This window comes from Physella acuta, unplaced genomic scaffold (genome assembly GCF_028476545.2).
Source record: "Physella acuta isolate Inbredline_101_S28 unplaced genomic scaffold, ASM2847654v3 ptg000050l, whole genome shotgun sequence".
Classification (NCBI taxonomy): domain Eukaryota; kingdom Metazoa; phylum Mollusca; class Gastropoda; family Physidae; genus Physella; species Physella acuta.
Genome location: NW_026731570.1, coordinates 44,265 through 66,110, shown reverse-complemented (window position 1 = coordinate 66,110; position 21,846 = coordinate 44,265). Strand labels below are relative to the sequence as shown.

General features: G+C 36.1%; 1 protein-coding gene across 1 annotated transcript; it reads left to right on the top strand.

The window, feature by feature from the left end:
• The first annotated feature begins 3,028 nt into the window (after positions 1-3,028).
• Positions 3,029-20,820, top strand: LOC131945927 (2-oxoadipate dehydrogenase complex component E1). The gene is made up of 22 exons (XM_059306563.1): positions 3,029-3,244; positions 3,726-3,846; positions 3,943-4,117; positions 4,636-4,743; positions 4,926-5,037; positions 5,461-5,558; positions 6,140-6,203; positions 7,191-7,264; positions 7,665-7,808; positions 8,182-8,297; positions 8,800-8,875; positions 9,693-9,884; positions 10,289-10,390; positions 10,641-10,772; positions 13,234-13,354; positions 14,074-14,217; positions 15,132-15,284; positions 16,160-16,260; positions 17,009-17,110; positions 17,365-17,610; positions 17,957-18,106; positions 18,957-20,820. The coding sequence occupies exons 1-22, from the start codon at positions 3,070-3,072 to the stop codon at positions 19,056-19,058; spliced, it is 2,808 nt and encodes a 935-aa protein (XP_059162546.1). The 5' UTR covers positions 3,029-3,069; the 3' UTR covers positions 19,059-20,820.
• The last annotated feature ends 1,026 nt before the right edge of the window (positions 20,821-21,846 follow it).

Sequence of the window (21,846 nt, the reverse complement as noted above, 5' to 3'; positions counted from 1 at the left end):
TCTATGTGTTGAAAAAAGTAGTCTTATTAAAACCTTTTTTTTTAATAAATAAATAAACCATATCGTACAGCTGCAATATTAAATACGAGCCGACCCGCTGCGTATCATACGGGGTCGGCGTGGTCGAGTCGGTAAAGCTCATGGTTGCTAAACCGAAAAGTCTCGAGTTCGAACCCTCGGGCAGATGAGGCTCGTTAGCTGGGGACAGCCACTCTTCTAGGAGAGACAACTCCAAAATGAAACAACTGCTGCCTTGTAGTTTGTTCTTGGTTGGACAAAGGCTATGGAAGCAAATCCAAAAAGAAAAGCAGGCTGAAATCGGAGTCAATGGCCTCAATGGCGCATAACCAGTTGACACGTAACGCTTAATTGTGTTGGAGGCGTGGTCGAGTCGGCAAAAAGCTCATGGTTGATAAATTCGAACAAAGTCTCGAGTTCAAACCCACTGGCAGATAAATCTCAATCCCCTTCAACACTAATAATTAAGAACGAAGAAGAAGAAGAAGAAGAAGATACGCCGCAATTTAGTTGTTTTATGTTCTACTTTTCGGTAATTCATAATTTGTGAATTCAACAGTACTAACGCCGCCACTGAAAATATTTGCTTTAAAACACTATCAGTAGCTCGTTAAGGACGATAATCCCCCCCCCCCCCCTCCTTTCCCCAACCCCTACCCCACCCCACCCCCTTCCACCCCCCGTGAAAGTAAACTCCTCTTAGTTACCTCCCCTAAGTTTAAAATCGTTTCAAACTAAATTATCTGCCCATAATAGCCGTCACTAAACCCGGCTCTACGATTAATGTAAACAGCGTGAACCACAGCTCACCAGACAATGTAGGGGTGGGTGTGGTAGGGAGCGCGCTTACAGCTTGGTGTTTTCTATCGTCTCCAAGAAGAGAATTATATATAGAGAGATATTCATTCTTCTTCGTATTCCTTACGGCTACTTGAGGAGTATAGTGTCAAGAAGACGATTCGCATACGAATTTGATTGGTAGCTTTTGATTTTTACCTCCAGCCATAACATTCTAACAGAGGCGTGGCGATGGGGTGGGGGGTGGGGGGCAGGGGGTACATATATCCCCGGGCGCCGACCTTAGGGGGCGCCAAAATGGGTTGTAAAAACAAATTATAATGTCATTTTAGCTGCATTTTTGCATTATAAATAGTTTGGGGGGGGTGCAAATCGAAAGTTTGAGGGGGGGGTGCAAATTTGAAAATTCGCTCCTGAGGGGGGGGGGCGGCAAATTGATAGTTTGTCCCCGTGCGCCGGGAAGGGTCGCTACGCCTCTGCATTCTAAACTTCCTTGTTTCTCTTTCAAAAGATCTCGCTCTTAATACGTTTGGCTACGTCTGAATAGAACTAGAGCGGAATATTCAGGGCTTTTTTTTTGCATACATTATTTTAAAGCTGACCAATGGCATTGGCCTTAGCTTTTAACAAAAAAAAAGTAATGTTGAGAAACGAAGTAACCCCAAAGAAGGTGTAAAGAAGTAACGTAGCTACCGTAAAGCTAGCGTAAGCAAGGCATGTGGGCGCAAGGCACATAAGGGACCTTTTGTCTCTTTTAAAAAAAAATTAAAACTTTTACTTTGGAACTTTAATATTTGCTTTATATTAGGCTAATTATTTTAAAAAGAAAATGGAAATCCAGTTTCTTTCCTACTGTAGAAATAATTAAAAATTCCAAAAACGCCCCCAGTCCTTTCTTACGGTACAGGTTCCATATAAGAAGTATTTACTGCAATAGCAATATTGACATCTGGCCTAGCGGTAGAGCGCTTGACTGCGAACCCGAAATTCTCGAGTTCGAATCTGGGTTAAAAGTCAGTTGAACTGAGTCTACCCAGCTCACGTCGGGAAAGTAAAGACGGCTGGGGATAGTGCTGACCACGGACCACAATATCCCTTCACAGAACACATATGAGCTCTACTTCACTTGGCTGAATCCTGTGTTAATAAATACCTTTAGCCCTTTCTGGAAATTAAAATGCATGCTCTATCAGTATGAAATGAAAAATGTTACAAAATACAATGTATAAATAATGTATTTTTTTTAAAGAATTGTGGCCTAGCCTAATATAGACGTATAAAATATATGTAATTTAGAAGATGCAGACATTTTAAATCGGCCTATTTATAATATCCTCAATGTTTGTAGATATCTGGTAGACAAGAGTGTAAAATATTGTAATGGTCTCTAATAGTATCTTGTTTCAAGTTGAAGATGGTGGTTGTATAAAATTCTTTATTGAAGTATACAAACTGTTACAACAGATATATAGTAGAAATGTATCACAACTTTACACATGCGACAACATAGTTCCAACACATTAACTCGGGTTACAGAGCCTGTACAAAGGGACAAAATCGATACTATTCAACAGCTGGCTGAAGCTGGGAGTAACTTCTAAGGTTAGTTCCCCTTGTGAAGAGATGCGAGACGCATATTTCATCGTCACTTTTCAATCATTCTGAAACGCTTTATGTTTAAAGTATCATCAAGTTAAAAAAAAAATAATTTTAAAACGTCTGTTTTAAAATGTCTGTTTTTTTAACTTGAAGATGTACATGGACAGATTGCCACTGTCGTGGATATGGCACCTTGCTAACTTAGGCCTATTTACCGACAAACATAATAATTACCTCATACAATTATAGTCCATTTTTATTCCACTTCATAGTATTCCGCAATACAATGTTGGTACAAAGTTTCATTTTCCCTTCCTAAAAATAACAATATTTCTACCTTAAAGAATTTTAGACGTTATTAATAATTATATTTTTATATACGAATTACAAAATGTATGCCACTTTTCATTTAACCCCTCTCCCTTCGAACACTACATCTCCAATGTAGATCTAGTAGTTATTTTAATTACTCAAATTTTCATTTATCACTCACGTTTTTTTTTAAATTAATAATTTTAATAACCAAGTGGATGTGTTTCGATTACAGTTCGCTGGTTGCGGTGTTTACATGAAATATTTGTAAAAAGACTAACTGCTTTTTTACGAACTAATTTAACTTTTACTAATGCACTGTTTTGGTGTTTGCTGACAACAATGTCGATGTTGTGTAAAGCCCATCGTTGCTTGTTGTGTGTTCGACAATATTTGATTACCTCTGCTGTTGCACCTTATCATTCAAAGCAAGGCGTGTATGGGTACAATCCTCGGCTCAATGGGGCCAGCAGTAGTGACAGTGGATCCAGCGATTCTGATCGTGATGATTGCCCTTGTAAGTTGGCGAGAAATAAATTTTAATTTATAAATTTCTCAATCAGAGTCATTGTCTAGATCTAGAACTAGAATCTATAAAAAAAGACTGTAAATAGTAGTAAATACTAAATAAAATAGGCCTAAAAATAATATTTTATTCATGTGGCTTATATAATATATAGTTATAGTAGACTAGACAATTAATATTCCCTACTTAATCATGCCCTAATAATGACTAATGTTATGTCACTAACTAAACTAAAACTAATGAAGACTAGGACATCGGATAAGTCACTAAGTGCCAAGGACCTACAAAGATCATAAAATGGCCCTGCCTTGTCATAACATCCTTAACAGAACAAGACCCTGGCTAGGCTTCAAACCACTGGTGAAGGGTGAATAAGGAAATTCGTGATGGGGGGATTAAGGTGTGATGTAATTATTATTTCTAGGCCCTATAAATTATATTTTTAAAATAAATTTTAATAAATATATTTTAGACACTGCTGAAGTGCTGAACAATCGACTAAAATATGCAAATGTGGTCCAGCTGATTGATGCATACAGACGGTTTGGTCATTTAAAAGCTTCCTTGGATCCACTCGGTCTACAGAGATTAAGGTTATTACTTTAAAATAACAAGCATGATTGACATGACATTATAAAAAGGTAATAATGTTATAGTCAGACTAATATTTTAATATTTTTAAACCACAGGAGTTTGCCAGAGTTGAATTTCAAACAGTATGGCCTCACAGAAAAAGACGGCAGCAAGATATGGACGAATGGGCTGGTGGCTGGTGAAAACCAACAGACTTCAGTGTCTGAGCTCATCCAGCAGTTGGAGAAACTCTACTGTGGAAGTATAGCTGCAGAGTTTGAACATTTACCAGTGAGTTGTATTATCACTAGCACTTGTACTCTCATTACAACTGAAAATTATTCACTGTGCAGATCCAAGTATTCCAATTCAGTATTTTTTCTTTGTTATTTGAATACTCACAGGCTTTTAAAAATGAAAAAGTGTTTTATTTTTTTATTGTTCTTCTAAACTGATTGATAAGTATTATCAAAGAAGATGCTATATGCGTTACATATTCAGTGAGAGGTGTTTATTTGATAAGGTTGTATACAGCACACTTAACAACTGTATAATGTAGCATTTGTATTCTGTTTACATGAATCCGTAGATGCAACTGTTCCTATGATAAATTGAAGAAATAGATACAATTGTTCTTCTAAGAGCATTTATCGCGCTAGCATAGCTTTTTTTTTATCCCTCTTCCAGACAATAACAAACACAGTAGCCTTACTAGAACCTTAATATAATGCTATATTACCTTGCTATAAAAAGCCATTTTAAAAAATCTGTGTGTAGTGCACGAATGCTATCAAAATTTGTTATTTCAGACTCAAGAAGAACGCCTGTGGTTTGCTGAAAAATTTGAAACCAGAGAACAGATCGACATCTCAGATTCCAGAAAAGTTGAGCTAGCAAAACTGCTTCTAAGGTGTGAGGTTGGTACAAAATTTTTTCTGCTCCTGTCAATTTTTATTTGTACCTTGAATTAGTAAATAATTTTCAAACGTTTGACAGCTATTTTGTATTTTACCTATGTACACAGTAGTATAGACTTTTTAAAAAAAATTTTATAAAGAGATAAAAATTTCTTTTTGACATTTTATTTGACTACCATCAGGCATTTGACCATTTTGTTGGCCTCAAGTTTTCAACTGTGAAACGCTATGGAGGTGAAGGTGGGGAGAGCATGATGGGATGTTTTGACGAAGTTTTTAAAAAATGTGCTCAGTGTAAGTTGTGTGTTCACCAAGTCAGACATTTGCTAAACACAATTCTTCACTAGTAAGCCTGGCATCATGTGCAATAAAATAGTGCTTCACAATTTGGTGGGTAACTTCTTTAGTATATATAATGGAACTTTTTTTTTTAGTTTCTTTTAGAGTATTTTCTATTCTTCTTTACAATGGTTTCTCAGATTTAAAAATGAATTGTTTACTTTTAAAGATAAATTGATCAAAATCTGTATATTTTCACTATTATATATGACATATTTTCACTAATATCAGCTAATACATAAATGATATAAAACCGTTTTAGAATATGATCCATAAGTACCTGACTTATGTATTTTCTAGATGATATTCATGATGTACGACCTGACATATATTTTCTTGATTTTGTTAAAGATGTATGACCTGACATGTATTTTCTAGATGATGTTAAAGATGTTGTCATCTGTATGCCTCACAGAGGTCGACTTAACTTCATGACCTGCTTGTTAAACTTTCCACCTGTTATCATGTTCAGAAAGGTAATGTGCAGGTGTTAACAGTTAACTTTTAAAATATCATTCAGTCAAGGCTATTTTATTTAGATATTCAGTCAAGTGACCATTAGTCCATAGCAATTTGACTTTTATGCAATAATTGGGCTGACCATTAGTCCTTGGCAAGAGGACTTTCATACATAAAGCCAGAGACAGTTGTAATTGCATATTAAGCTGCAAGCTGATAGCAAAACATAGACTGACTACTAGCTAAAGCCATTAAGGTTTAAGAAAATATGCTTCTGCGTATTTTATTTTGTAAGAAAATGCTACTGTATATTTTACTTTGTTAGAAAATGCTACTGTATATTTTACTTTGTAAGAAAATACTACTGTATATTTTACTTTGTAAAAAATGCTACTGTATATTTTACTTTGTAAGAAAATGCTACTGTATATTTTACTTTGTAAGAAAATGCTACTGTATATTTTACTTTGTAAGAAAATACTACTGTATATTTTACTTTGTAAGAAAATACTACTGTATATTTTACTTTGTAAGAAAATACTACTGTATATTTTACTTCGTAAGAAAATACTACTGTATATTTTACTTTATTGACCAGATGAAAGGACTGTCAGAGATCCCAGCCGGAGCAAAAAGTGTGGGAGATGTGTTGTCACATTTGTGTGAGTTTCAGGTTCTTAATCTTTATTCTTGGTATTGGTGGTTTATTTGTAACTAGCCGGCCCGCAGCATATCATAAGCCGCTATTTAGTTGTTGTTTTTTCTACTTTCCAGTAATTCATAATTTGTGAATTCGACAGTACCAACGCTGCCACTGAAAATATTTCTTTAAAACACTATAAGGACGATAACCCCCCTACTCCCCCCCCCCCCCCCTCCGTTAAAGTAAACTCCACTTAGTTACCCCACCCCCTACGTTTAAAATCCTTTCAAACTAAATTATCTGCCCCTAATAGTCGTCACTAAACCTGGCTCTGCTTGTAAACATTAAGCGTGAACCACAGCTCACCAGACCATGTAGGGGTGGGGGCAGTGGCGTAGCGAGGTCGGGTGTCACCCGGTGCGGCACTTAATGGTGTCACCCCCCCCCCCAGAGGCGTTGCGACCCTTCCCAGGGACAAACTTTCATGTTTTCGATTTGCACCTCCCCTCAAACTTTCGGTTTGCACCCCCCCCCCCCTCAAGTTTTTCTCTATATATTTTGCTATTTTTTGCCTTGGTGTCACCCCCCTAAATGGTGTCACCCGGTGCGGTCCGCACCCCCCGCCCCCCCCCCCTCGCTATTCCCCTGGGTGGGGTTGGTAGGGAGCACGCTTACAGCTTGTTTTCTAGCGTCTCCCAGAAGAGAATTATATATATAGATTCTAGTAGGTTAGAGTCACTTAGATTCTAAATTTTTTGTTTTTATAATTTAATTTAAAATTAACTGTTTAACCTACATCCTTTTTATAAGAACATACATTTTTGTAACTAAAATAAATTTGTCCCTTACATGTCCTGTAATGTTTTAATGTTCTGTTATTTTTGTTTTTAGCTATTTTTTTGTTTTCAATACTAAAAACAAGAAAACATTGTTTGGTTGTTTAAATAATATTTTTTTATTCTATGTAGTTGTTTTAATACTAAAAAGAGATAAAAATATTTTCTAGATACATCAGTTGATCTGCCATACGATGGGAAGCAAGTCCATGTCTCACTCATTCCTAATCCTTCACATCTAGAGGTAACTTAGTATTTCACATTTTGAAGTAACTCACTATTTAAACATCTAGAGGTAACTCTCTATTTTTTAAACATCTATAGGTAACTCACATTTTAACATCTAGAGGTAACTCAGTATTTTACATTAAGATGTAAATTCAGTATTTCACATCTAGAGTTAACTCACTATTTAAACATCTATAGGTAACTCACATTTAAACATCTAGAGGTAACTCAGTATGTAAACATATAGAGGTAACAAGTATTTTAAATTTAGATGTAATTCAGTATTTCACATTAAGAGGTAACACACTGTAAACATCTAGAGGTAACTCAATATTTTACATTTAGAGGTAATTCTCTGTATTTCATTTTATGGTTTTTAAAAATAGTTTTGATTATATTTTTTATGTCAATGTCAGGCTAATAATCCTGTAGCTGTTGGTAAGGCAAGATCTAAACTCCAAACTGGCAAGTTGGGAGACTACAGCTGTAAACCTGGGGCCTTACCTGGCGATGGAGTTCTGTGCTTACAAGTGCATGGAGATGCTAGTTTTGTTGGCCAGGTAAGCTGGAGTTTTTAAAATTTCAACTAGAACAGTTTTTTTTTTTAATATGTGAAATATATTCTACTGTTTTAACATTAATAGAATAATATTAAACAATTAAATTAAAAAATAATTTTTTTAATTTTATGACATTTATGTTGCAACTCTGTTGCCAATAATTAGTTTCTTTAAAAAAAAAACTACTTATTTTGTTGTATTATTTGTTTTATGAAATTTTTTTAATTAAAAAAATATCTAAAACTAAATTGTTTAAATACTATTTTTATTTGGCAAGCTCAACATCTTAATAATTCCTATAAGAAATAAAAAAAATTACAACTTTTATATTTATTTCTACAAGTTACAAATTACCTAATTTAAACCTGAACAGGGTGTTGTGGCAGAAACTTTCTGTTTTGCAAACACCCCACATTTTGAGACGGGAGGCAGCATCCACCTCATCGTCAACAACCAGGTGGGATTTACCACGGAGGCTGAGAGAGGAAGGTGAGTATTTGGTGTTGGGGTAGTAGAGGGTTGAAGGTGACATATCCTGCAGTCTTAGCTCACCTTAACCAGCGTCAGATAATGAATGGCATTAGTTGGTTCTCCGTAGGCTTGCTTGAAAGCAAACACAATAGAAAAACAAGTTGTTAAAAAAATGTTTAAATTAAAGGGCGATCATAGTGATATTTTAGATGATTTTAAACTTACAATAAGGTATCTGGAAAAACTTCTATTAGAAAAAACAAAGTGACATTTAGAAATATTTCAAGTTAGCAAAATCTGATTTTAAATAATATAAGCCTCTATGTGTGAAAAGTATCAATAAAAGAAGTAAACGGCCTAAATGGTGCATAACCAGTTGACACATATACTTAATTGTGTTGGAGGGCATCTCTTCCAAGACTAAAATTAAGAACGCAGAAGAAGAATTAAAGAATCGTTACGAATGCTGCTTAAAGTGACCTGTGATGTATCTGACTTTTACTCTGGTGTCTGCTCTCAGATCTTCTCAGTACTGCAGTGATATAGCAAAGGTGAATGGATACCCTGTCATACATGTCAATGGAGATAATCCAGAGGTGAGTCAGACTTTCACTTGACTTCAAACTTGAGATACCCTCCTCATCTCACTTAGTGTCACCTCAGCATACCTGTACCTTAATACTTTACAGTCCAAAAACACCTGTTCTCTGTAGGCCATTTTTTTCACAATTAAGTTTGATGCTGGTTTTTTAATTAAAATGTTTATTGCATGGTAATTGAAAGTAATGCACAATAATTGGCATCTATTTTTATCTGTGAATTACATTTTGTTTTAATTTTTAAATGCTGATAGATTTTAATTAATTACTTATTCTAAGCAACAATTATTTATTTAAAAAAGAGTTATTTCCCTTTGCTTGGCTGTACAGAAGGTGAAGCCAATTCAGGTTAACAATAAAGGTTAATGCACAGTAAAGGGCTAATTGAAACTTCCCCAATTCATGTTTTTTATTTGTATGTGTTAGTCATTTATTGCTTCTTAAATTTATAAAGAGGAAATGTTTAAGTGGCCAATTTTTAGTCATTCTTGTACTTCTGCAAAAGCTTTCAATTAGGAGACTACAATGGGCCATAAACTTGTGGTCAATTTAATGCCCTTTGTAAATAATGTCCCAAGTCTAAGTTAATCTTTTAAGTGGAAATAAAGCAAAGGTACCTATTGTAGAAAAATCTCTTGATCGTAGGTAAATTTTGTGATAGGTGAGTGTTAATAACATTTAGCATTGTATTTTAAAGATGTCATAGACTTAGTAACATGGCTTCGAAAGTACTTTTCACATAGTAAGATATTTTTTATTTATTAATTTAATATTTTATCTTTTAAAATAACTGAGTTTATTAATTAATTTTCAGGATGTGATTAAGGCAACATCATTAGCAATGGAATATCGCCATAAATTCCGTCGGGATGTAATTATAGATTACCTTTGCTATCGCAAGTGGGGTCACAATGAGTTGGATGAGCCAATGTTTACACAGCCCAACATGTACAAGGTCATCAACAGCAGGAAAAGTATTCCAGAGAACTACGCCCAGTCTCTTGTGGTTGGTACACATTTTATATGCCCAGTCTCTTGTGGTTGGTACACATTTGATACGCCCAGTCTCTTGTGGTTGGTACACATTTGATACGCCCAGTCTCTTGTGGTTGGTACACATTTTATACACCCAGACTCTTGTTGTTGCTACACATTTTATATGCCCAGTCATGGTACACATGATTATATATGCCCTGTCTTGGTACATATTTTATATGCCCAGTCATGCTACACATGATTTTATATGCCCAGTTTCTTGTGGTAATTAGATAATCAACATAACTAATGCAGTTGTTGTGTGGTCAGCTAATTATGTCATCAACATAACTAATGCAGGTGATTATCATAATTGATGCTGTTGTAATGTGGTCAAATTGTTATGTGCAGTATAAAAGTGTGTTTTTGTTTCAGCAATCAGGAATATGCAGTGAAGAGTCATTAAAAGAAACTGTTAATTCTTGGAACTCTGTTCTACAAGAGAACTTAGACCAAGTGCCTTCACATCAAACCAAGGTAAGGATGGTATTTGCATGTTTCTTTTTTTTTTTTTAAATATATTGTTTAAAATTTTCACAATTTTATATTTGGATGATACATTTCTGTATGTAAGTTTCTTTTTTTTTTTTAAATATATTGTTTAAAATTTTCATAATTTTATATTTGGATGATACATTTATTTTAAATTTTATCTGTGAGTAGTATATTCATTTGTTAAGCTACAAAAAATTACTTTGTTTTATAATGTAGCGCTTGTAATTTTCAGCCATTTCATCTCCAAGGTCACTGGTCATCTCTGGTCCAGGCAAGTGACAACATCACTGTCTGGGACACCGGCGTCAATGCTGATGTTCTCAAATTTGTGGGGGCTAAATCTGTAGCCGTGCCTGAAGATTTGGTGAGTAGTGGGGGCTAAATCTGTAGCCATGCCTGAAGATTTGGTGAGTAGTGGGGGCTAAATCTGTAGCCGTGCCTAAAGATTTGGTGAGTAGTGGGGGCTAAATCTGTAGCCGTGCCTGAAGATTTGGTGAGTAGTGGGGGCTAAATCTGTAGCCGTGCCTAAAGATTTGGTAAGTAGTGGGGGCTAAATCTGTAGCCGTGCCTGAAGATTTGGTAAGTAGTGGGGGCTAAATCTGTAGCCGTGCCTGAAGATTTGGTGAGTAGTGGGGGCTAAATCTGTAGCCGTGCCTGAAGATTTGGTGAGTAGTGGGGGCTAAATCTGTAGCCGTGCCTAAAGATTTGGTAAGTAGTGGGGGCTAAATCTGTAGCCGTGCCTGAAGATTTGGTGAGTAGTGGGGGCTAAATCTGTAGCCGTGCCTAAAGATTTGGTGAGTAGTGGGGGCTAAATCTGTAGCCGTGCCTAAAGATTTGGTGAGTAGTGGGGGCTAAATCTGTAGCCGTGCCTAAAGATTTGGTGAGTAGTGGGGGCTAAATCTGTAGCCGTGCCTGAAGATTTGGTGAGTAGTGGGGGCTAAATCTGTAGCCATGCCTGAAGATTTGGTGAGTAGTGGGGGCTAAATCTGTAGCCGTGCCTGAAGATTTGGTGAGTAGTGGGGGCTAAATCTGTAGCCGTGCCTAAAGATTTGGTGAGTAGTGGGGGCTAAATCTGTAGCCGTGCCTGAAGATTTGGTGAGCAGTGGGGGCTAAATCTGTAGTCGTGCCTGAAGATTTGGTGAGTAGTGGGGGCTAAATCTGTAGCCGTGCCTGAAGATTTGGTGAGCAGTGGGGGCTAAATCTGTAGCCGTGCCTAAAGATTTGGTGAGTAGTGGGGGCTAAATCTGTAGCCGTGCCTGAAGATTTGGTGAGCAGTGGGGGCTAAATCTGTAGCCGTGCCTGAAGATTTGGTGAGTAGTGGGGGCTAAATCTGTAGCCGTGCCTGAAGATTTGGTGAGTAGTGGGGGCTAAATCTGTAGCCGTGCCTGAAGATTTGGTGAGCAGTGGGGGCTAAATCTGTAGCCGTGCCTGAAGATTTGGTGAGTAGTGGGGGCTAAATCTGTAGCCGTGCCTGAAGATTTGGTGAGTAGTGGGGGCTAAATCTGTAGCCGTGCCTAAAGATTTGGTGAGAAGTGGGGGCTAAATCTGTAGCCGTGCCTAAAGATTTGGTGAGTAGTGGGGGCTAAATCTGTAGCCGTGCCTAAAGATTTGGTAAGTAGTGGGGGCTAAATCTGTAGCCGTGCCTGAAGATTTGGTGAGCAGTGGGGGCTAAATCTGTAGCCGTGCCTGAAGATTTGGTGAGTAGTGGGGGCTAAATCTGTAGCCGTGCCTGAAGATTTGGTGAGTAGTGGGGGCTAAATCTGTAGCCGTGCCTAAAGATTTTGGTGAGAAGTGGGGGCTAAATCTGTAGCCGTGCCTAAAGATTTGGTGAGTAGTGGGGGCTAAATCTGTAGCCGTGCCTAAAGATTTGGTGAGTAGTGGGGGCTAAATCTGTAGCCGTGCCTAAAGATTTGGTGAGCAGTGGGGGCTAAATCTGTAGCCGTGCCTGAAGATTTGGTGAGCAGTGGGGGCTAAATCTGTAGCCGTGCCTGAAGATTTGGTGAGCAGTGGGGGCTAAATCTGTAGCCGTGCCTGAAGATTTGGTGAGTAGTGGGGGCTAAATCTGTAGCCGTGCCTGAAGATTTGGTGAGTAGTGGGGGCTAAATCTGTAGCCGTGCCTGAAGATTTGGTGAGTAGTGGGGGCTAAATCTGTAGCCGTGCCTGAAGATTTGGTGAGTAGTGGGGGCTAAATCTGTAGCCGTGCCTGAAGATTTGGTGAGTAGTGGGGGCTAAATCTGTAGCCGTGCCTGAAGATTTGGTGAGCAGTGGGGGCTAAATCTGTAGCCGTGCCTGAAGATTTGGTGAGTAGTGGGGGCTAAATCTGTAGCCGTGCCTGAAGATTTGGTGAGTAGTGGGGGCTAAATCTGTAGCCGTGCCTGAAGATTTGGTGAGTAGTGTAGCCATTACAGGCTGGTGAATCTAACACCTATGACTTCAAGTTGAAACAACATTACTAACACTTGTTGATAAAAATGAGTCAATTTTGTCCTCAAGCTCTTTCAAGCTAATGCTGAAAGTATAAATGGATGGTCACCATCATCTTCTCCTTTTGTGCCCAAGACACATGGGACCATCACAAAAAGCTCCATCCACTTTTGATGGTCAACAGCAATTTTCCTGGAACTCCCCACTTGACAGTCCTGCCTGTCTGCTGCTTCCATGCTGTGTGCCTCCACGCCTCCCTTGGCCTTCCCTGCTTTCTTTTTCCTTGATGCATCCAGATTAGCACCATTCCTGTGATGTCTTCTGGATTCATTCTCAGATGTGCCCCACCCAGTGCCATCTTTTGCAATTACTTCTGAAACTGCTTCCATTTCTCTCTCCAGAATGTCCACCCAACCATCAAGAAGACCCACATAGACAGAAGGCTACAGAGACTGACTGAAGGAGTGGACTTGGACTGGGCCACTTGTGAGGCTTTAGCCATTGGCTCCCTGCTCCATCAAGGTACTGTCATGGGGTTTTGTCATGGGACATGGGTTTTTGTCATATGTTGTCATGAGACATGGTGTTTTGTCATGAGACATGGTGTTTTGTCATGGGACATGGGTTTTTGTCATGGGGCATTGGGTTTTGTCATGGGACATGGGTTTTTGTCATATGTTGTCATGAGACATGGTGTTTTGTCATGAGACATGGTGTTTTGTCATGGGACATGGGTTTTTGTCATGGGGCATTGGGTTTTGTCATGGGACATGGGTTTTTGTCATATGTTGTCATGAGACATGGTGTTTTGTCATGAGACATGGTGTTTTGTCATGGGACATGGGTTTTTGTCATGGGGCATTGGGTTTTGTCATGGGACATTGGTTTTTGTCATGGGACATGGGTTTTTGTCATGGGGCATTGGGTTTTGTCAAGGGACATGGGTTTTGTCATGGGGCATGGGTTTTGTTATGGGGCATTGGGTTTTGTCAAGGGGCATTGGGTTTTGTCAAGGGACATGGGTTTTGTCATGGGACATGGGTTTTTGTCATGGGACATGGGATTTGTGTTATGAGACATGGGCTTGATTTTGTTTTCCCCATCCTATCCCCCAGTAGAAATGACAGATTCTCTATTCTAATTCCCCAGGCTTAATAAATTCCTATCCTACCTCAGGCATAATTACATATACCTTATCCTACCCCCAGGTGTTATTATATATTCCCCATCCTATCCCCCAGGCTATGGTGTAAGAATAAGTGGACAAGATGTCGGCCGAGGCACCTTTAGCCACAGACATTGTATGATTGTTGACCAGTTGACTGACCACATCTACATTCCTCTCAACAAACTCTCGGACACACAGACAGCATTCTTTGAGGTAGGTTTGTTGTCGCAACATTTCCTTGAGTTATGTTTAGTTTGCTGGGTATGATGCTGACCACACAACTCAAAGGCTGAAGAAACAATTAAGATCTGAATCGGTACCTTATTTTACTGCATTCTTTGAGGTATGCTTGACTTGTGAAAATATACTTATCTTAAAAAGATTATATGTCGCTAATTTTTTTAAAATATCTGATCCATTGTGTATGTAATTATTTCCAAGATTTTTTTAAAAAAGCTTCTCATGTTTGATTCTAAAGGTGATGTAAACATTGTCTGTAGTTCTTATGCTTTTGAATTGTGACAGATTTATTTATATGTTTAACCAGGTGACCTCCCTTTGGACAGATTTGTGTACATTTGTGCCCAGTTTTGGACAGATTTGTGTACATTTGTGCAACCAAATTTGTACAGAATTGTGTATATTTGTGCCCAGTTTTGGACAGATTTGTGTACATTTGTGCCCAGTTTTGGACAGATTTGTGTACATTTGTGCAACCAAATTTGTACAGAATTGTGTATATTTGTGCCCAGTTTTGGGCAGATTTGTGTATATTTCTGCCCAGTTTTGGACAGATTTGTGTATATTTGTGCCCAGTTTTGGACAGATTTGTGTATATTTGTGCCCAGTTTTGGACAGATTTGTGTACATTTGTGCCCAGTTTTGGACAGATTTGTGTACATTTGTGCCCAGTTTTGGACAGATTTGTGTATATTTGTGCCCAGTTTTGGACAGATTTGAGTATATTTGTGCAACCAAATTGTACAGAATTGTGTATATTTGTGCAACCAAATTGTACAGAATTGTGTATATTTGTGCCCAGTTTTGGACAGATTTGTGTACATTTGTGCAACCTAAAATGAACAGATTTGTGTATATGTTTGACCAAATGACCTCCCTTTGAACAGGTAGCCAACAGTGCCCTATCAGAAGAAGGCGTGCTGGGGTTTGAGTATGGCTTCAGCATAGACAACCCTCGGACTCTGGTCATCTGGGAGGCCCAGTTTGGTGACTTCTTCAACGCCGCCCAGACCATCATAGACACCTATGTCACCTGCGGGGAGTGTGAGGACAATTTTTTTTTCTTGGTCTGGGTGGATAGTTTGGTTTTATTAGTAAGGCTTAGTTGCTTTAACTTTTGTTTGTATTAGTTAGGCTTTGTTGCTTTAACTTTTAGAGGGGTCGGCGTGGTCCAGTCGGTAAAGCTAATGGTTGCTAAACCGAAAAGTCCCGAGTTCAAACCCTCGGGCAGATGAGGCTCGTTAGCTGGGGTCAGCCACTCTTCTAGGAGAGACAACTCCAAAATCAAACAACTGCTGCCCTGTAGTTTGTTCTTGGTTGGACAAAGGCTGTGGAAGCAAATCCCAAAAGAAAAGCAGGGCTGAAATCAGAGTCAATGGCCTCTATGGCGCATAACCAGTTGACACGTATCCTTAATTGTGTTGGATGGGGGATCCTTTCCAACACTAAAAATTAAGAACGAAGAAGAAGAAGTTTGTATTAGGCTTCGTTAATTAAACTTTTACTATTAGTTAGACTTAGTGCCTAGAAATTTTACCATCAGCTGGCAGGCTGTTGTATTAGCCTAAGTGCCGTATCACTAACTGGATTCAAATACTAACAGATCCAATTTCTCAACTTGCTTCATTGAGTTAGCTCAGCCCTATTAAGTACCTGTCCATCATGTTAGGGTAGTAAAAACCCACATAGACCCTGTTTTTAATCAACTAAAGTAGTTTGTCCCTTCAGTGAAGTGGTTGTTACAATTATGTCTGACCATGTTACTTCATTGAGTCAGCTCAGCCCTAATTAAGTACCTGTCCATCATGTTAGGGTAGTATAAACCCACATAGACCCTGTTTTTAGTCAACTAATGTAAGTTGTTCTATAAACCCACATATCATATGTTGTCTGTCAACTAATGTAGTTTGTTCTTACAGTGAAGTGGCTGTTACAGTCAGGCCTAGTCATGTTGTTACCTCATGGGATGGACGGTGCTGGACCAGAACATTCCTCTTGCAGGATTGAAAGGTTTCTACTGGTAAATACTCACATACCTGCACAAACATTAACATAAAAAAATGTTGCTGTAGTTTCCTGTTTGTTTAAAAAAATATTGCTGTAGGTTTTTAAGAAATGCTGCTGTATTTTGTTTTTGAAAAATGTTGCTGTAGTTTCCTGTTTGTTTAAACAATGTTGCTGTAGTTTCCTGTTTTTTTAAACAATGTTGCTGTAGTTTCCTGTTTGTTTAAAAAAAAGTTGCTGTAGGTTTTTAATAAATGTTGCTGTAGTATGTTTTTAATAAATGTTGCTGTAGTATGTTTTTAATAAATGTTGCTGTAGTTTGTTTTTAAAAAATGTCGCTGTAGTTTGTTTTTAAAAAATATTGACGTAGTTTGTTTTTTTTAATAAATGTTGCTGTAGTATGTTTTTAATAAATGTTGCTGTAGTTTGTTTTTAAAAAATGTCGCTGTAGTTTGTTTTTAAAAAATATTGACGTATTTTTTTTTTTTTATAAATGTTGCTGTAGTATGTTTAAAAAATGTTGCTGTAGTTTGTTTTAAAAAAATGTTGCTGTAGTTTTTTTTTGTTTTTTTTATAAATGTTGCTGTAGTATGTTTAAAAAATGTTGCTGTAGTTTGTTTAAAAAATTTCGCTGTAGTTTGTTTTTAAAAAATGTTGCTGTAGTTTGTTTTTAAAAAATTATGCTGTTGTTTGTTTTTTAAAAATGCTGCTGTAGTTTGTTTTTAAAAAAATGTTGCTGTAGTTTGCTGTTTGTTTGTGTGCAGCAATGTGATAGCAAGGAGGACAAGGTGGATGGTGATGATGTCAATATACAAATAGTTAACCCTACAACTCCTGCCCAGTACTTCCATCTACTCAGGAGACAGGTGGCTTTGTATTATATTCTCTGCATTGTTTAACTTTCTTTATAGTTAGCTAACAATATATTGATGGCTAGGTTTTTCTCTGTATTGTCATTTGGATGAGTCGACTGTGTATTTTTGGTCTTTAAACCATGTCTTATTTTTATTTTTTAGCCTGGAATTTTAAATAGTTTATTTTTTTCTAACCCAACTCGTATAAGTATTTTCTAATATGGTCACACTGAGAGTTGTCTAACTCAACTCATATCAATGTTTAGATGCTGCGGAACTTCCGCAAGCCATTGATAGTTGCGGCCCCTAAAACAGTCCTGCGCCTGCCTGCGGCCACGTCCACCCTGCCTGACATGCAGCCCGGCACACACTTCCTGCCTGTGTTGTCTGACCCTGGCGTGTCCCCCGCTGATGTCACGCGTGTCGTCTTCTGCTCTGGTAAACATTACTACGCTCTGGTCACGGAGAGGGAGTCCAGGGGAGCTAAGCATGTTGCTTTTGTTAGACTTGAGGTAAGGAAATAAAATTTTGATTTACCGTAAAATGCCATGGTTCAATTAATAAAATATAAAAATTAGAAAAACCAACTATTTCATGGTAAAAACAGTTTAAATTGTACTGTTAAAATAACATTTTGTACTACAAGAATATGATAAAAAAAATATGCACTCATAATAACTATTTCATGTGTTTTTTTTTTATTGTTCTATTATGTTATCACCCTGTTTGCGGTGGTCATTGAAATAGGTGAACTCTACTTCATCTTACCCATGTGTCTGGGGGACAAACAGGAAAAGATGATGATCAGTTATTTTATAATGAGTATTTTATTACAGATACTTTTTTTTATGTGTATAGAGCCTTTGTCCCTTCCCTGCTGGAGAGCTACAGGAAGTCTTGAAAACTTACCCCAAAGCTAAAGAGTTCATCTGGAGTCAGGAGGAGCACAGAAATATGGGTGCATGGAGTTTTGTCAACCCAAGATTTAGGAATCTCATTGGTTGTAATGTAAGTTTGGGTCACAAAGCTGCTTTAGACTAGTTAAGTAACACGCAGACATATTGGGCTGTGAAGGGTTAATGAAATAACACGCAGATATATTGGGCTATAAAGGGTTAATGAAATAACACGCAGACATATTGGGCTGTAAAGGGTTAATGAAATAACACACAGACATATTGGGCTGTAAAGGGTTAATGTGTTGCTACACGTCTACTGGCTCAGTAATTCTTGAATAATACACATTTAAATCACATTTGACCCCTTCATCCGAAAATCCTAATCTCATTAATTGGTGACGTGTAAGTCTTGTCTTAACTATAGCTGTTTAACTCTGTTGTATGATGCAATTAACACATCCCATACTATATGTATAATCACATATATTTTGTCATAGAGAAATTAGTTTGTTTTTTAGTATGGATGTCAGTTGGGCATAGAATTCCCTGAAAATTTTAATTGATTGAAATCTTTCAGTCATTTCTTTAACATGACTAAAAGTGTCTTGTGGTACAGCATGGTTGGGCGATAGAGCACATAACTGCTAGCCTGAATGTCTTAAGTTTGGATCTTAAGATAAGACTGAGTCCACCCAGCTCTGATGGGTACCTGGCTCAGATTTTGGAAATTAAAGATGGTAGTGCATAGAACAGAACAAAATATCTCAGAGGTCAGAGAAACTGATGAACTCTACTTCATCTGCCTAATGGACCACCATGTCCAAAAGGACGAAAGGATACATATACAGTATATATATAACTGTGTCTTAGTTTTTTTAACACAGAGTTGCATTCTTGAACAAAATAAAGTTTGTAGATAGAGACTGAAAATGTATGTGAAATAAATTTTGTTTCCACAGCTCAAGTATGCTGGGAGAGAAATATTGGGAATTCCCGCAGTTGGTATTGGTGAACTTCACAAACAAGAAATTGTGGATATAATGAACCAGACGTTTTCATGATGGGCAGCAGAAATAGGTTGTGGCTAAATACCCCAGTTACTTTTTTTTTGTATTAATTTGCTTGTGTGATTAGAAGTCTCTTTTAATTTCAGCCTGTTTGATTTGTGGAAAGGTAGTTTTTTTACTGTAGTTAGTATTTTGCATTTGAGTGGTTTTAGTATTCTGCATTTATCTGAGGTTTTAGAGTATTTCTACAAGTTTCACAGTATTTCTAGTCTAAAAGACATTTTAAAACTACTAACACCTATTTTATATCCATAAAACTTAACTACCTTTTGTTTAACTTGTTCTTTTCTGATTTTTCTAAAATAACTTTGTTAAATTGATGTCATATTAATTGTAGGATTTTTTGTACATTTTATTTATAAACAATTGGCCAAAAAGAGTACAACGAAGCTTACATTTGCTAACAATTATTAAGAGGTGTATTGATGCACTTATTTCTGTGTTTGAGCAGAACCTGATATAAAAGATCATTTAGATAATATTTTAGTAGTATACGGAACTGAAACTCAGGACTTTAAATTGGTGTTACGTTAGTGTTTTTATACTGTTAATATGAGTCATTTTGTCTCATTCAAACATGGGTAACTGTGTTTTCTATAGTCGTCCTACTCTCCCCTCAATCTTATCATAAGTTTGATCCGCTTATACTAAAATTATTCAAGGCACTGAAGAAATTAAGAAAATATTTTTTAAATAAATTTTAAGTATTTTTTGCACAAAATTTGCTGCTAAGTGTCTATAATATATTTCAAGCATAACCAGAGCAAGTTAACATTTATTTTTCTTCTTAATGTTATTACCTCCCTTGCATTTAATACACTCTCTAGTCACAAAGTCTCATCTAATTTTCGCTTAGTAAAATGAGCTGAATTTTTTTTTAATAAAGTTACCTACCTTTATACATTACTGAATTAGTTTTTAAATTAAAATAAATGTAAAAAAAACACCCTGTATACATTTTGTATGTAAGCTATTTTTTTTAGACCTTTTAACAGGTTGTAAAAAAAAAGTCATTGAAAACTAACTTTAAATATTTTCAAGTAAGTTCAGCAGATGTGTTGCTGATCAATGACTAAAACCTTTTTGAGAGATTTTAATTCTTTTTTTAACCAACAGTTATGCACATTAATACATGATGTTCAAACCATTGCCAAAATGTATTCTTTTTAAAACATTTTTTTTTTAGATCTGTTGTATTCCATTTTGTCAATATCTATTATAGTAATGTTAAATAAATTGTTTTCCCACATTGAAAATGTCATGATGGAAATCTATTAGTGCTTTTGCTGTGAATCTCTTTTAAGGTTTGATTGTCAAATTTTTTCTTATGCAATTAATTTTTTTAAATTAATTTTTCTAATTAATGTTTGATTGGTAAAGGTCAATGATTTTAAAACAATCGCCTCTTGAAGAAGACAGAATTTTATCAAGTGCAATTTATCATAAAATTATTATATTAATTACTTATTGAGTTACTTAAAGTTGTTTTTTTTTATATTAATGCATGCTAATTACATTTGTATCTCTAAATTTACATATTGCTTATATAAACAGATGTTTAAGTTTTCCTGGACAATGTCATTTATTAAACTGGTTACTTTTCTATGATATTATAAACAAGAAATGTCATGTGACTGAATTTACAATGTATTAAGGGGTGTCATGTGACTTTGTTTACTATGTATTTTTATGACTACTATAATGTCTACCACTGGATTTGATAGCTGTTGATAATAAAAATAGAATGTTGATTAAATATAAAGGACAATGTCTTAAGTGTATTTTTTTTGTTTGTTGATAGTATTTGTTCAAAACTATGCAAGGTAAAAACTGAACGCCCATATGCAATTACAGTAAACTATTTTAGTCTAAATTTTGAGATGATAATAGCCTTTATTTTTATTTAATAAATAAATCTAATACATTTTTGAAATTACAAATATGAAGCACATAGTCCTTGATAACTTCAGGAAAAGAAAACATTCAGAGACCAGTTGATATGAAACATCAAAAGTAAAAAAAAAAAAAAAAAACAAGATAAAGCAAATGCTTCAATGAAGTCTTCATTCATTAAATTTACACAATAACAAGTCCATTAGCTATATTTTTTTTTATTGAAAGCCATTTAAAAATCATTGCATAAATTTTAATTTTGTTGCAATCACTAAAAGCTTTGAAACACTCTCTTTTAAACAAATTAGTTACATTGTGAATGCATAATGGGTGTATAGAGCTATATAATTAATATCATTATTAACATTTAATTGTCTGTTTAAATGAGTAAACAATTTCTTTTGGTATTATAATCAAATTCCCATTCTTTATACAGTACATCTAGAAAACAATTGTTTGAGTAGTTTTATTAGTAATACATTACAATTGGGTATAGAAATAGAAGTATATTTATTTTATGAAACATTGGCTTCAAACAAATTCAATCAGTTTTTTGTTGATAAAGTTATAAACAGGGACACAACTCCATAAACATATACAAGAACTAGATATAGCAATGATTGGGTAGAAAAATAAATACAATTTTTAAACTTGTTCAACATAAAAAAAGAGAAAAAAGTTTGTCAAGGTTAATTTTTTTTTAAATATTTATAATGCACAACACATAGTTATCTCCCTTGTGTTTTGGTGAGAGATAGCCTGGGCAGTAAAGGAACAAAAACCTACATAGAAATCACTCAGACAAAATTGTATGTTAAATGACCAGGCTTGTTCCCATTAAAAGTCAAAATTTATGAGAGATTGGCCAGATATGTTTTTTAAGTAAAGA

Bases quoted from the DNA above. Each gene is read 5' to 3' on its own strand.
- LOC131945927 (XM_059306563.1), top strand. From the start codon at position 3,070: ATGTCGATGTTGTGTAAAGCCCATCGTTGCTTGTTGTGTGTTCGACAA. The intron at 3,245-3,725 runs GTAAGTTGGCGA...AATATATTTTAG, and splicing joins TGATCGTGATGATTGCCCTT to ACACTGCTGAAGTGCTGAAC. The intron at 8,298-8,799 runs GTGAGTATTTGG...GTCTGCTCTCAG, and splicing joins ACGGAGGCTGAGAGAGGAAG to ATCTTCTCAGTACTGCAGTG.